This window comes from Lepidochelys olivacea (genome assembly GCF_965140295.1).
Source record: "Lepidochelys olivacea isolate rLepOli2 genome assembly, chromosome: 6".
Classification (NCBI taxonomy): Eukaryota; Metazoa; Chordata; order Testudines; family Cheloniidae; genus Lepidochelys; species Lepidochelys olivacea.
In genome coordinates, this window is record NC_140416.1 from 61,533,646 (window position 1) to 61,547,706 (window position 14,061).

At 42.2% G+C, this 14,061-nt stretch overlaps 1 protein-coding gene across 5 annotated transcripts in view; it reads left to right on the forward strand.

Moving 5' to 3' along the window:
* Window positions 1-14,061, forward strand: part of SMOC1 (SPARC related modular calcium binding 1) — a 201,297-nt gene that overhangs the window by 42,049 nt on the left and 145,187 nt on the right. For all 5 annotated transcript variants that reach the window (XM_084630120.1, XM_084630121.1, XM_084630122.1 and 2 more), the window contains exon 2: window positions 13,349-13,520. In XM_084630120.1, the coding sequence (XP_084486246.1) occupies window positions 13,349-13,520 (172 nt within the window). The remainder of the gene's footprint in view (window positions 1-13,348; window positions 13,521-14,061) is intronic.

Below are 14,061 nucleotides of genomic sequence, written 5' to 3' on the forward strand. Positions count from 1 at the left end.
AAAAACCCCACCCTCTGATTTGTGGAGTTAGTGCCCAGTAACTGAGAACTTTATTTCCTGCCATTTCCCAGCCAGGATCCCTTTAATTTGTTTATGACAAAGTTAACTAAAATTTATTGTGTTTCTAAATTACGTATTCGCAGCTAAGCAATGTTTGTAATCACATTCAGAAATGCCTGGATGCTTATGGCAGACGAGAACAGATAGTTACATTACGTAGACTTAAACTGTTGATGGGATCTGAACCCCCATGTTTCAGGATGCAAGCAAATCTGAGATGGGTTAGGAAGGAACTTCCTCCTAGTCAAGTTATTCTAGAACTGCTTATTATGGGTTTTCCTGCTACTTCTCCTGAAGCAGCTTGTACTGATATCTGATAAGTAAGGTGCTGATTTTATCAGAGGTCACAGAATCCATGACTTCCAAAGACCACCGTGACCTCTGCCTGCAGGTGGCTGGGAGCTGCAAGGCCGGGGGGAAACCCACAGCTTCTAGGCTGCCATGAGTGGCAGGGTGGGACCAGTGATGAGCTGCCAAAATCTTAACAATGGGTTCCCTCCTCGCCCCACCAGGGGGTCGTTGCCTGCCCCCAGGACCCCGCCCCATCCACCCCCTCTCCTCCTGTCCCCTGCCTGCCCCCAGAACTGGGCAGGAGGGTCTCATGGGCCACCATAGTGGGTGCCCACCCCACCCCTAAGAGCCAGAGGCACCTGCCGGGGGTCGAGGTGGGAAGTCCCGGAGATGCTTACATGGGGCAGCTCCCAGGAAGCATCTGGCAGGTCACTCTGGCTCCTAGGGGCAGGGGAGCATAGCTGGGGGGGGGAGCAGCTGCTTCCCCCACTGATCACCTCAAAAGTGGCGCCTTAGGCACCAACTCCTTGGGTGCTCTGGGGCTGGAGCCCCCACAGGGAAAATTTGGTGGGTGCAGAGCACCCACCAGCAGCTCCCTGCCCTGCGCCTGGCCACAGCTCACCTCACCTCTACTCCACTTCCTCCCCATAATGCCCCGCCCTGCTCTACTTCTCCGCCCCCTCCCCCAGCTTTCCGCGAATCAGCTGTTCGGCAGGAAGCCTGGGAGGGCTGAGAAGCAGGCGGCGGCTTCCTGCTCAGGCCAAGGGTGCCGGAGGTGAGCTGGGGCAGGGAGTGGTTCCCCTGCGTGCCCCCTACCCTTGGTTACCTGCTGTGGTGTGGACGGCTCACCTCTGCCTCCCTGGGTCTGAGCAGGAAGCCGTGGCCTGCTTCTCAGCCTGCCCCAGCTTCCCGTGGGGGGTGGAGCAGAGCAGGGCGGTGAGTTCAGGGGAGGAGGCGGAGCGGAGGTGAGCTGGGGCGGGGCGTGGAGCTGCCGGTGGGTGCTCTGCACCCACCAAATTTTCATCAACATTAAATTCACACACAAAGGGCAAAAACTGTGCTTGGTTACACCCTGGAAGTGATAGGAGCATTTGACTTAAATAGGTATGAGGGAAAGAAGATAAAATCAACCTAACACAACAGCCAAATATAGTAGGATTATTAAAGCAAGGCGTCCCTTGGAGACTTGAAAAACAATCCTGCTTTGAGTGGAAATGAGTTTCTTTCATGTGTCCTGATTTTTTCTTCCTCTTGCTCTAAATTCCAGGCTGCCTTTATTTCTTTGGCTAACAGGATTATTTTTGTTCCGTTTTTAAACCATGCCTTATACATCTAGTTAAAATAATACAAGCATCTCTGGGTCAATGTAACCAACCCTGCTAAAGAAGTCCAAAATCCACCTGACGCAATTAACGAAACATCCAGAACCTGGCTCCATGATGATATATGTTGGAAGATATCAGTGTGTACCTCCTGTGTTCATGGGTGTGTACTGTGTGTATATAAAAATAAGTGTTTATTTTACCCATATAGTTAACTATAAGACTTTTTAAAACTGTGCACCTTATCTTAACATTTTTAGGATGCCATTCTGACAATTTACACCCTCACTACACTTCTTAAAACAAAGACTGTAGTCTTGAAAGATCTACCTGTCATGCAGGTCCAATTTTAAAACACATAAAAGGAAATACCTGTCCACACGATACATGATTGGCTTGTGCATCTCACTGGCACAGTACATTGAAGTCAAGAGCTTTTCCTGTGGACAGGTTGCTTCAGAACTACTCACTATAGAATTTCTTGCATTTTTGTTAGTGGCTAGATCTGGGTGCTTAGTGAGAGCCAGGATACTAGACTGGTGGTTGCTGGTCTAATTTGATATGGAGATTCCTATATTCCCTATAAAGAACATTGAGTTCCTCTTTAACAAAACAAAAACACAAGCCTTAAAATTCCATTTGTTCTTCCAAGTTTTGGTGGAGGGAGGACAGATCGAGAGGTATGTGTGGGTGGTGTAAAATTGCTTTCACCCTGTAAAAATCTTAAATAACTTCAAACTTTTATATCCATAAAGAACCATTGAAACACAGTGAACTCTGGGCTGGAAGATGACTGGCAGGTGAAGGGAACCTAAGGAGAAACTTGAGTTAAGGATGACAGAGAGGTAAATATATGAAAAGTGCAACAGACTCTTTAATGCTCACAAAGAGCAGACTGGGCTTTTTGTTGTGCATTGGTCTCTCAGAGGAGACAGTCAGCCTTTAGAGATCTATAAACTGAATGCAGATGGGCAGCATCAACCTTCCTGGGATTTAAATCTTGTAGCCTTATTTCTTATGTTGGCAGTAGTGACTTATCAAGGCTGTGTTCCAGTTTCCATTGGAATACTTCTTTGCCGGTTGCTTATTAACCTAATGGCATTTACAGAGAATAGCCTTCTTAAGGAGAATGGAACTTGGAAGGCTGTGGAGTTTGGAGGGGGTGGGATCTTCCGATCTGGGGTTGGGAAGGAATTTTCCCCCAAGTCAGACTGGCAGAGACACTGGGGTTTTTTCACCTTCCTCAGCAGCATGGGGCACAAGTAACTTGCAGGTTAAAACTAGCATAAATGGTGGATTCTCTGTAACTTGAAGTCTTTTTAAACCATGAGTTGAGAACTTCAGTAACTGAGCCAGAGGTTAGGGTCGATTTCAGGTGTGGGTGAGTTTCTGTGGCCTGCAATGTGCAGGAGGTAAGACTAGATCACAATTGTCCCTTCTGGCTCTAATGTCCATGAGTCTAGGAGCTCTAGGAAAAATATTCCTTAGATATGTGGAGTGACATGGCAACAGTTGCCCCTCCATTTGCTCCACTGGGGCCCTGCTGTGGCATTATGGCTTCTGCCAGAGCTGTAAGACTATTGGCCAGGTCACCTGGAAATGTGCAGTAAGACCTGTGGAGGAGACCCTTGATAGCTCAGTTGTACCTACCTTTATTTAGTTGTCTCAGCTGTTGCTGGCATGAGTCAGTGCATCCAAACAAAGTGTACACACACACACACACACACACACACACACACACACACACACACACACACACGCGCGCGCGCTTAGTGGACTTGCTGTTAGTTTGCATTCACCCTAGTGCTGTACTCCATTATATTACTGGTAGTGCTTTGTGGGCATGCATTCAGCACTGCCCCAAATGACAATGCTTCCAGGGTGATTCTGCTTGGCCTTCTGGTATACTTTGCTGATGCACAGGGGATTGTAAGAGGACAGGTCTAACTCTCAAAACATCCACAGTCTTCACTAGGAAAGTCTTCCATGGTAACCAGCTTTGCCTCATAGGGCTCTTGATCACCTCCTTTGGCATGGCTCTCCTCTTTGCAGAATGGAGAGTTGTCTCTTTAAGAACAGCTTTCCATGGATTGTTTTTCTGTATTACAACATTGAACTCCATGGGCAGTGATGTGTTTGAGTTGATATGATTCAGTCTGTCAGTCATGGTTCATTCTAGGCATGCTCCAGAGTGCTTGGCATGACTTGTGGCATGATCCAGTTGCAACTCTTATGTTGAGACACAAGGCATGTGAGAAGGTACAACATTGCGTGTCTAAATCTTCTAATCTAGACAAGGCCAGAGTTAATGCAGCCAACATTTTTTTTATATATAATATGGCACTGAAAGCTTTACTACATGAATGCAATAATTTTAATGTCACTTTAGGGCTTCTAAGCCTTCATAGCTCTGACCTGCTCGGAGTACTGCCAAGAAGGCCCACTAGGGGTAAGTGCTTCCTCTGTGGAACACCTAAGCTATATTGTAGCAGGGCTTTCCTCTGGAGTTACAGGCACTCCACAGTTGGCACATTTGTGCCTTCCCTAGGTGCACAACCTTACGACTCTTGGGGAAAAGAGTGACCTCATAAAGCATGTGGGAGATGGTGGTGTCAAATAACTTCAGTCTATGGAGTTAACCAAACCCCAGGAACCTATAGAAATTAAAGAGAATAACTTATTGCTAGCATATCACTTAAATAATAGAACATAATTTTTTAAAAATTACAGATCAGAATAACTGGTGAAAACATAACCCTCTTGGATATGGAATGAGTGGACTCTTAAAGGAATGCCTTACCCAAATTTGGGTAAGTTTTTTTCCAAATGGTGCCGTGTGGTGTGTATATCGCATTCACGTTTCCGAGATTACAGCCTCTATTTAATTTGGAAATTAAGCTATTTCTATACTCCTAAATGACAGACAGAATGAAGGCAAAAAGAAGGTCTTGCATTTCTCAATAGACTATTCTGGGAGAGCACAATTAAAATCATTAGTAGAATGTTGGCAAAATGACGCTCCTTATGGAAAAAGATGATAGAGAATAAATGCTGGTGGTGGTTTTTATGGCTTTTCTTTCTCCAGCAATGGCAATAACCATAACAATTTTCATGGGGCCTACAGAATATATGGGGGGGGAAGGAAGGAGGAAAGACATCTGGATTATATAGTTAAATTCAGTTATGTTCACTTGCATCTTCTAACACTTCAGGAAATTAAAATTTATTTTTGGCATTAAAGGCAAAATGGGCAAGATGAACATACTGTACTTAAGCTCACAAATAGAGAAGCTTATCTGTGTTTGACTAGGACTGCCAATTTAGAGCTGGCTCTAGAAAAATAGCTCTAAGACACTGTGCTACTTTGGCTGTTTTTAGGGCTAAATATGTTGCATATGGAATATGGATAGAACTTAACAATGGACAGAGGTGCCTTTTAATTGATATACAATGGAGAGGTGTGGAAAAGGGCAATATTTTGACTTTATACCAAAGTTCAAGAAAACTAACTTCTAACACTAATATTAGGATGCCTTGCAGATTGCAAAGAATATGAGGAACAACCTCCAATTTAAACATTCTCATAAACATGAGAATCTGTGTACACATCTGTGACACTGTTCAAGATTTCTTCAGCTGGAGGTACATTCTATTGCTTATCCCATCCTAGTGGCTTTAAATCCCTGAAACCCTTCTGTTTAAGGAAGATGCATCCCATTATAGTACAATAGCTGTCTTTTAACTATCTAATGGCAACAAGCATCTAATGTGATTGTTTTGGTGGCTCGGGGGACAACCCAGGTACCAATATAATTTACTATAATATGGGATACAACTACATTGGGAAGACTGACTTGCATAACATAAGTCATATGACATTATGTGTATGGCTTAATTCTTGAATTATGCTGAACAAGCAGAGGACTCTCTAAACCAAACAGATTTGAATTATTTTATTAAAAACAATAAAACTTTCAGGATGCCGTTCTCATCTTATTGAAGTCCATAGGAGTTTTTTCCATGGAATTCAGTGGGACCTGAATTTCATGCCTTGACTGTAGGTGAGCATCTGGATTTCTTGTTTTCCTCCAGCATTTATAATAGGAAAATTAATACTGGGGGGAACCCCACACCGTAAAAGGTATGTTGGTCCCTTAGTATGTTTAACCTTTCTTTATTTGTGGGTTAGACTTGCATTTCTTGTATTTGGGGGTCAGTGCAAACATCTGATGGCCTGAATATCTGTTGCACTTTCATTCAAGTAATGTTAAAATACTGCTCATTTTAAATGAGTGAAGTTAAATCCTTGGGGGTGGGGGGAAGGGGTGGGGTGCATGACTACTTCCCAGACTACCCATACAACCTCAGCTAAAGTTAGTGCAGCCAAAATCTTCCTTTCAGGAGCATTTTTAATACATGTTTTCCGTACTGTATGAGTTAGTATTCAATTATCTTCTCCCCAGCTACTCTCTCACCACCATAGCTATTCAACAGCATAGTTGTGTTGCCAGTTTTTGCCTTGAAGTTGCTGATTCCTAGGGCAGAGGACCCGGAAGTGTGTTATGTATTAACTGATGTACAGTACAAGCTAAGCAGAGCTATCTATTTCAACATTCAATATTATGTTCATAGTTGCAGTTCAATAGTATACCTCCCATTCTGGTCTTATGATTTTAGGGGATGTTTAGCCAAACAAATCATTTGATTAGCTGTATAAAACTGAAATGACTTATAAAAATACAGGTGTTGTAATTGCCAGATATTGAAGTGTTTTAAAAATAGTATTCTATCCTATTAAACTGCACAATTGCTAGTTTAGTTTAAATTGGATGTCTTCTTATCCAGTACCTTGACATCTTCCATCATCTTCCATATGGATTGTGATGAAGGAATTGTGCATGTAGACTGTAAATCAAAAATCTGCTTTGGAATTTAGATATTACAGTAATTCCTAATCTGTGTAAGAGTCTGGTCCTTGTCTCCTCTAAATCAATAGCAGAGCTTGTGGAAGTAAAGATCAGATTCTAAGAATTTCTCTTGAATTCTTTCTCTTTGTGAAGATAGTCCTGTGCATCAATGTGGTAAATACAGATCCTTCAGGAAGACCCAGTCCCCATAACATCTTTGACTCTGGTACTTGTATTCTTTCTAGGTCACCAGTTCAAATACTGCTCAGGTCAGTAGCTTTTTGGCTTGTGACAATGCCAAGGAAAAAGAAATCAAAGGTTGAACCAGAACTGAAACTTCTAGTGAATTAAAAAAATCAAGTTTTTGAGTAGAGTCAAAAAGAAACTTTGTCCTGATCAGACTTGTCCAAAATCGATTTTGTCAAAAATGAAATCTCTCATTTTGGAGGACTAGATTAACAAAATGTTCAAATGGGGTGGAGGCAGCCACCTTTAACCCGGTGGTGGAGGCACTCACCAAACATGTGGAAACCTGAGTTCATCTCTGCCTGAAGCAAAGCAATTTTGAACTTGTCTCCCACATTATAGGAGAGTGCCCTATCCACCAGGCTATGGGATATTCTTGTGTGAGACTTTCTCAATATCTCCCCTTCTACTTTTGTATAAGATAAATAGTCATTGGAGCAGGGACTTGTCTCCCACATACTAGGTGAGTGCCCTATTTTTCTTAAATGGGACACTGCAATATTATATGGCCAAGCAATAGGGCTCCCACTGACCATCCTTGTGGAAGCAGACCTATTGTGGCCAGCTCATGTGACTTGATTGTGTCATGATATTTGGGGTGTGTTTTCTTAAGGTCCTACATCCTGAAGTGATGAAATTACATGAGAATTTTTCATTTAAAAAAAAGTTCCTTGCCCTTATGGTTACAGATGAAAGCTTGAAAACATGAACCCTACACTTAAACTACACAAATAACTAACTGTCTGTTTGGCATTTGGATTGGTGATCTTGATAGCAAGCTGAGCTGCTCGCTCTACAAATACCTTGCGGTTCTTGGAGGAAACATTGTGAGCAATCTCTGCACAATAAGACTTGTTACTCATCAGCAGCACCTCAAGTTCTTTGACGTTGTCGACTAGAAACTTTTTGAATCCGGTGGGCAGCATGTGTTTCATCTTTCTATTGCTACCATAACCAATGTTGGGCATCAAGATTTGCCCTTTGAGCCTCCTGCGAGCTCTGTTATCGATACCTCTTGGCTTACACCAGTTGCGTTTGATCTTGACAGTGATCTGATTGATGGCGGATGAACTTCTTGGTTCTCTTCTTGATGATCTTAGGTTTCACCAGTGGTCTGAGGGCAGGCCTGGGGTCAGTTGCTAATGGCGGTCACCCTGAGAGGCAGCGCCAAGAGGTTTGCTGGAAGTCTTGAAAAATTGGGTTTGGGGGGAAGGGGAAAACTCAATTTGGGTTGAACACATCCAAAAATTGTGTGTGACATTTTTAAAAAAAAGCCTTTTCCACCTCAGGCAAACCACTTATTCACTGAAAAGGTTTTGCTCAGCTCTATTAAAAGCCAGAAGGCAAATAAAAGGAGCCTAAAACTTACCAGCTAAAACGAGATTTAAAAAAATTTGCATGAGTTTTTTGACCACTTGGGGTCGGCAATGCTGATTGCATCATTCTAATACATCTCTTCAGAAACTCTCCATTCTGTGTAGTCTTCCCTTGCTTGTATATCAGTGTTTGGTATATCATGGATATAATACTTAAAGTACATTAAAGTAATATGTATTCATGACTGTCCATGTTTAGTGGTAACACAAAACTAGGTTCTTTTTTTAAGCCCAGAACACAAGGTTTCTACAGTCCATAAGAGAAGCCCATGTGTATGGATGGGGCAAATCCCCTTTTTGAATTAAAAAAAAAAAAAAAAAAAAAACCTCCAAAAACCTCTTCTCTATGAGCAGTGACTGAGGAATGTGCACCTTTCTTTTAAATAAAATAATTAAACTACACCTGCCCCCTCCCTGCCTCAACTTTGAAGTTTAATGCCCATGACAGTCACAGGCATGTAACGCTGGCTTGAGACATGCTGTGTGCAGGCTTCTTTCCTCAAGCTCTTTTTTTTTTTCAGTCTTATTATGCAGTAATCCCTGCTGTTAGTGGGTGCGACAGGTATGCAATTCTACCAAGGCACCTCACTTCTGGCCTCATCATGTCTCACATCTCCATCTTTTTCAGTCTTTGTCCCCACAGAGTTCTGCCAACTTCTCACATTCTGGATCTTCTGCACCTCTTTCCTGAAATGCAGTTCTGCCAATACACCTTAATCCAGAACTGCCACACCCTGCCTCTTCCATTTCTTGTGAGTACTTCCACAGTCAGTTACTTCCACAAGGTTAGTGCTCCTCAATCCAAACTTGCTATTCCTGATTCAGGGCAGCTGCTTCAGTAGAGCCTACCATTTCAGAAAGAGCCAGGCTAAATTTTTCAGTGTGCTTATGATGGGGACTAGAAGGAGTGACCACCAAACTCATTTTCACTTGTGGGGTCAGACCTTTCTCTGCTAAATAACACAAGTGGTTCCAGCTGCTGTGCAGCTGCAGGGAGTCTGCTTTCCTTCACAGTCATTAAAAGCCCTTTAATCAGTGTGTGGTGTTGAGGTGTGGGGAAAAAAAGCAGATATGCTTTGCTGGCAAATGTAGCTTTATTCTGACCTTTTATCTCTTTCAAGTCTGAAGAAGCTGAAACTAGTTTGGGAAGTGATTGAGTGAGCACCTGTGTAAATGCATTTGCAGAAGGGAGAGGTTTAGGTTCTGGTACAGAAATGCTTCCCCCAAGGTTCCCTTCGCATATGGTAAGCATTTGAGAGGGGAGGGATGCCTCTTGTGTGCTTTTGTACAGTGCCTCACACAAACTTAAATGGCCTGAAATGTAGCTCAGCATCCATGGCACATTCCCTCCTTGGCTTTTCTGTAGAGACCACCAACAAGGAAGACAATGTTTAAATTTGAAATGGGGGCAAAGCATTACAAAGTATACCATAAGGAACAATCCTGCACTGCGTGTATGGTGAGGTGGACTTGCAGATCTAGCGTGTACAGACTAAAGTGGTGGGTTCACTAAATACCAACAGGTTTCAGAGTAGCAGCTATGTTAGTCTGTATCTGCAAAAGAAAAGGAGTACTTGTGGCACCTTAGACTAACAAATTTATTTGAGCATAAGCTTTTGTGAGCTATAGCTCACTTCATGCATCTGATGAAGTGATTCGTAGCTCACAAAAGCTTATGCTCAAATAAATTTTAGTCTAAGGTGCCACAAGTACTCCTTTTCTTTTTGAAAAGACCATCTGTTGGTATTTACATCACTGTCTGTGACAAAGGCTGCTGAGAGGTGTTCACACTATAACTCAAAACTGGACTGAGAACCACCAACTAGACAGATTTGAGAACCATCTTTTCCTTCAGACAAATCTGTTGGCTTACAAGAAATCACTTCTAGTTCTCTACCCATGATCTGGGCTAGATTGGAACTTGTATTCTACAAGTAAAAAATTCCACAGCCCTTTAGAAACATCTCCAACCCACCTAGTCCTGTTGGATTATTAAATAGACTACTTCCCAGCCCTGATCAGACATGCTCTATACAGAATTGTATATCCTTTGGGAATTTAATACAGACTTTTCAACATAATCTACTTTTCAATAAAACAAGCACCAGCTTGTCTAACGTCTTAGATTGCAAACTTTTTGGCAGGATTGGCATTTTAGGTGTAAGGAAACCACCTTGTATGCCATGTAGGTGCTACTGTAATCCAAACAAATGTTGAAAAGGCTTTTGATTTTGTAAATTGGCTCATTAGAGTTCACTGAATTTGTTTCAGTAAACTTTCAGGCTGCAAACTGAGTTTCTGTAACTTAGAAGCAGTACTGTGGGGTGGTAGACACTGACTCCACTTTAGGGTGCCTCCTGGATCTTTTGGTATCTAGAGCTCAATCTGTAACGTGAAGAATTTGCAATAATGTAACCTTAATCCAACAAGTTCAAGCCATCAGAATGGATTGTCTGAGAAACCTCCTGTTTCTCCTGATGGGAATGGCTTCTATCTTTGAATGAATATTTATCGCCTTTGTTCTACTAATTGTAGATGTACTCTACAATCTCTTAAAATTCCTTCTTAAAATTTGTATATATGGGCAGCTGCAAAACAGCCTCTGATATCGCAAACTGGTAGAGGGCCTCAACTTCTCCATCTATAGCTTTGTCTCTGGGCCTTAGCATACCTGACTGGATTGTCATTGGAAAAATTTTTAGCACTCCAGTGGGTACAAATAGATCAATAGCAATTTAGAGAAATTTTAATTAACCTATTATACACAGACCCAACTTCTGTCTATTTGTCAAATCCTATTATGTTGTTGCGAAGACCTGGACCAACATTTTAAAAATAATATCAGAAATTCCCAACTGTGATGAGTAATGCAGGAACAGAATTGACAAACTTCAAGGACTCGTACTCTTACCACTAGATACTCATCAAATTCCAGACAAATAAGCATTTAGAATAAAATTGGCTTTCACCGTCCAAATTAAATCCAGCCCACTTTTGTCAGCTGTTTAAATGAGATTTCTAATAATGCACTCGTACCTAAAGATTCAGCAGCATACAGAATGAATTTGATAGGTTTGTGATATTAGCCTTCTCAATCCCTTTACAGCTTATTGAACTGATTGAATGATATGCTTCTCTGAAGTTTCATTTTAAAATAAGTCTATCTTTTTGGAGTGGTAAAAACCAATCCAAACTAGAACATTGGGCAATGGTGGTTCTGCCCCACCTCCCCAAACAGTTTGAACCTCAAAGCATAAAACAGACAGCTTTGTAGACAACTGTAACTCCAAGGTGATTATGGTGATGACTCACATTTCCCTGTAAGGCATCCAGCTATCAGTGCACTTGAAGAGCTGTGCCTTTGTATATGCAAGGAGAGAGAGTGTCAGTCAGGGACCACTTGCCAGCCAGCCAGCTCTGGACTGCTGAGCTCATAAGTGCTTTGCCAGCAGGCTTGAGAAAGGGACTTTGATTCCCAGGCTTGAGAGTCGGCAACAGAGGAAAGGGGTTTTGAGAAGGAAGGGTGAAGTTAAGTATATAATAGGGACTAAAGAGAGGACTAAAGATCAATCCCTACTTGGTCCTTATAAGACTCATTACTGGAGCTGCACTGAAATTTTGTTGCAAATAGTTGCTCTGATTTTACATAGAAATTGAAACCTGACCATATCTATAAACAATGGGGCATATAAGAGGGGCCAAGAGGGAAATGGAAAAGTAAGAGGCTACTAGAAAAAACAGAACCTGCTGAAACTGTAATCTAGTGGTTATAGCAGGGGACTGGCAATCAAGGTTTCTTGGTTCATATCCATTCAGGAAAGGGACCTTGGTATCATTGTGGACAGGTTAATGAAGACCTCTGTTCAATGTGCAGCTGTGGTCAAAAAAGCAAATACGATTTTGTGATGGAGAAGAATATGGAAAATATAATGCCATTCTGCAGATCAATGGTGTAGCCTTACTGGTGTGCAATACTGGTTGCCATATCTGAAAGGATATTGCAGAATTAGAGGGTTTCAAAGAAGGATGATGAGAATATTTAGGGACCTCAAAAAAACCTCTCGTATGAAAATATTGGGATTGTTTACCTTCAGAAAGAAGTGGGGACATGATAAAAGTACATAAAATAACACATGGTAGAGGGGGGACTTCTGTTTTATCTTATCTTGTAGCACAAGAACAAGTGGCTAGTCAATTAAATTTAAAAATGACCACTTCAGAACTGATAAAAAGGAAATACTTTTTCACAGAACATGTAATTAGTGTGTGGAACTTGGAGGTGACAGTTACCTCCACCATAGGATGTCACTGAGTCTGAGCACTTAACAAGGTTGCAGGAGGTACTGTACATCTATATGCATAGCAAGAACATCCAGAGTTATGTTATATGCATATTTTAAAATGGTTTTGGAAGGGATATAAAATGATAGTCAAAGCTTAAGGGCTGTTAGAGGTCTGTGATCAGTTGTTCTCAGTGTCCACTGAAGGTAGGACCAGAAGTAATTGGTTTAATCTGCCTCAAGGGAGACTTGGGTTAGAAATCAGGGGAAAACTTTCTAACTATAAGGATAATGGAGCACTAGAGTAGGCTTCAACGGAGGTTGTGGAATCCCCATAATTGGACGTTAAGGACAGGTTAAACTAGGAATACCCAGTCCTGCCTCAGTGCAGGGGAGTGGACTTGATGACCTCTTGGTCTCTTCCAGTGCTACTTTTTTCCATAATTCTATTTTGGTTTCAGGACTTAAATCAATATCTGTACAGATTAGCCCACCTTTGCCTCCTGCAGTGTTTCTTACACCTTTGGGTGGAGCATGTGGTGTTGGCCACTGTTAGCAACAGGATACTGACTAGACTGGTCACGGGTCCATTCAGTACAGCACTTCCTGTGTTGGCTTTGCACCTTTATGCCCACTCTTCCAGAGGCTGCACACTGAGTGGTAGTATTGTTTAAAGAAAATTGGTGAATGGTGGTTCCTCTCAAAATAAGACATTTTAAATCAAGTCAGTCTTCTGGTGAAAATCTAGATGGAGGTCAAGAATTTAAACTGCTTCATTTATCTCTATCTTCAAAAAGTATCTGGGCTGACTTAAACCAAAGCAAATATTTGTCTCTCTTCTCCCCCACTTTTTTCACCTTCTTCAGTTTTTAATAAGCGACCGTGACAGAGACCCACAATGTAACCTCCACTGCTCCAGGTCCCAGTCGAAACCCCTCTGCGCCTCAGATGGCAGGACTTATGAGTCAATGTGTGACTACCAGAGAGCCAAATGCAGGGACTCAGGTCTGAGTGTAGTGCATCGAGGCAGATGCAAAGGTAAGTGAATCACAAACTGGTTATTTTTGAGGTGGGGGCGGGAGTCCTATTTACTCTAAGGCTGGATTCTGGCATGCTTATGTTAAATAGTACCTTACTCCATGAGTAACCCATTGAAATAGTATACTCAGTTGAGTATAGTATCTGAATCTGGCCCGTAAGTGGATGGAGGAAGGGATGATTTTTTTCTACAGAGGAAGTAGAGAATACTGCTGATCAAGGGACCAATAAGTGTCCATTGAGCTGTGAGTTTGGGTATACAGAGAACACAGGATCAGCCTCCCCTCCTTCTCCCCCCGCAAGTGGATTTGCCGCGCCCCCCCCGCCCAGCCACCAGCAGTACACTCTCATATCTTGCCATATTCAAAGGTTCCTCCCCATGTTTTCAGCTGAAAGACTGGTAACTTTCTTGGGTCATCTACTGTCAGAGGCATTCAACTGGGCGCACTGTCAATTTTTTTGGTCACTGGAACAGAGGTTTGTTTGGATTTGCTAGTATGGCCAAGATTTGGCTAACAATTCAGCCAATCTTTGACTTAGG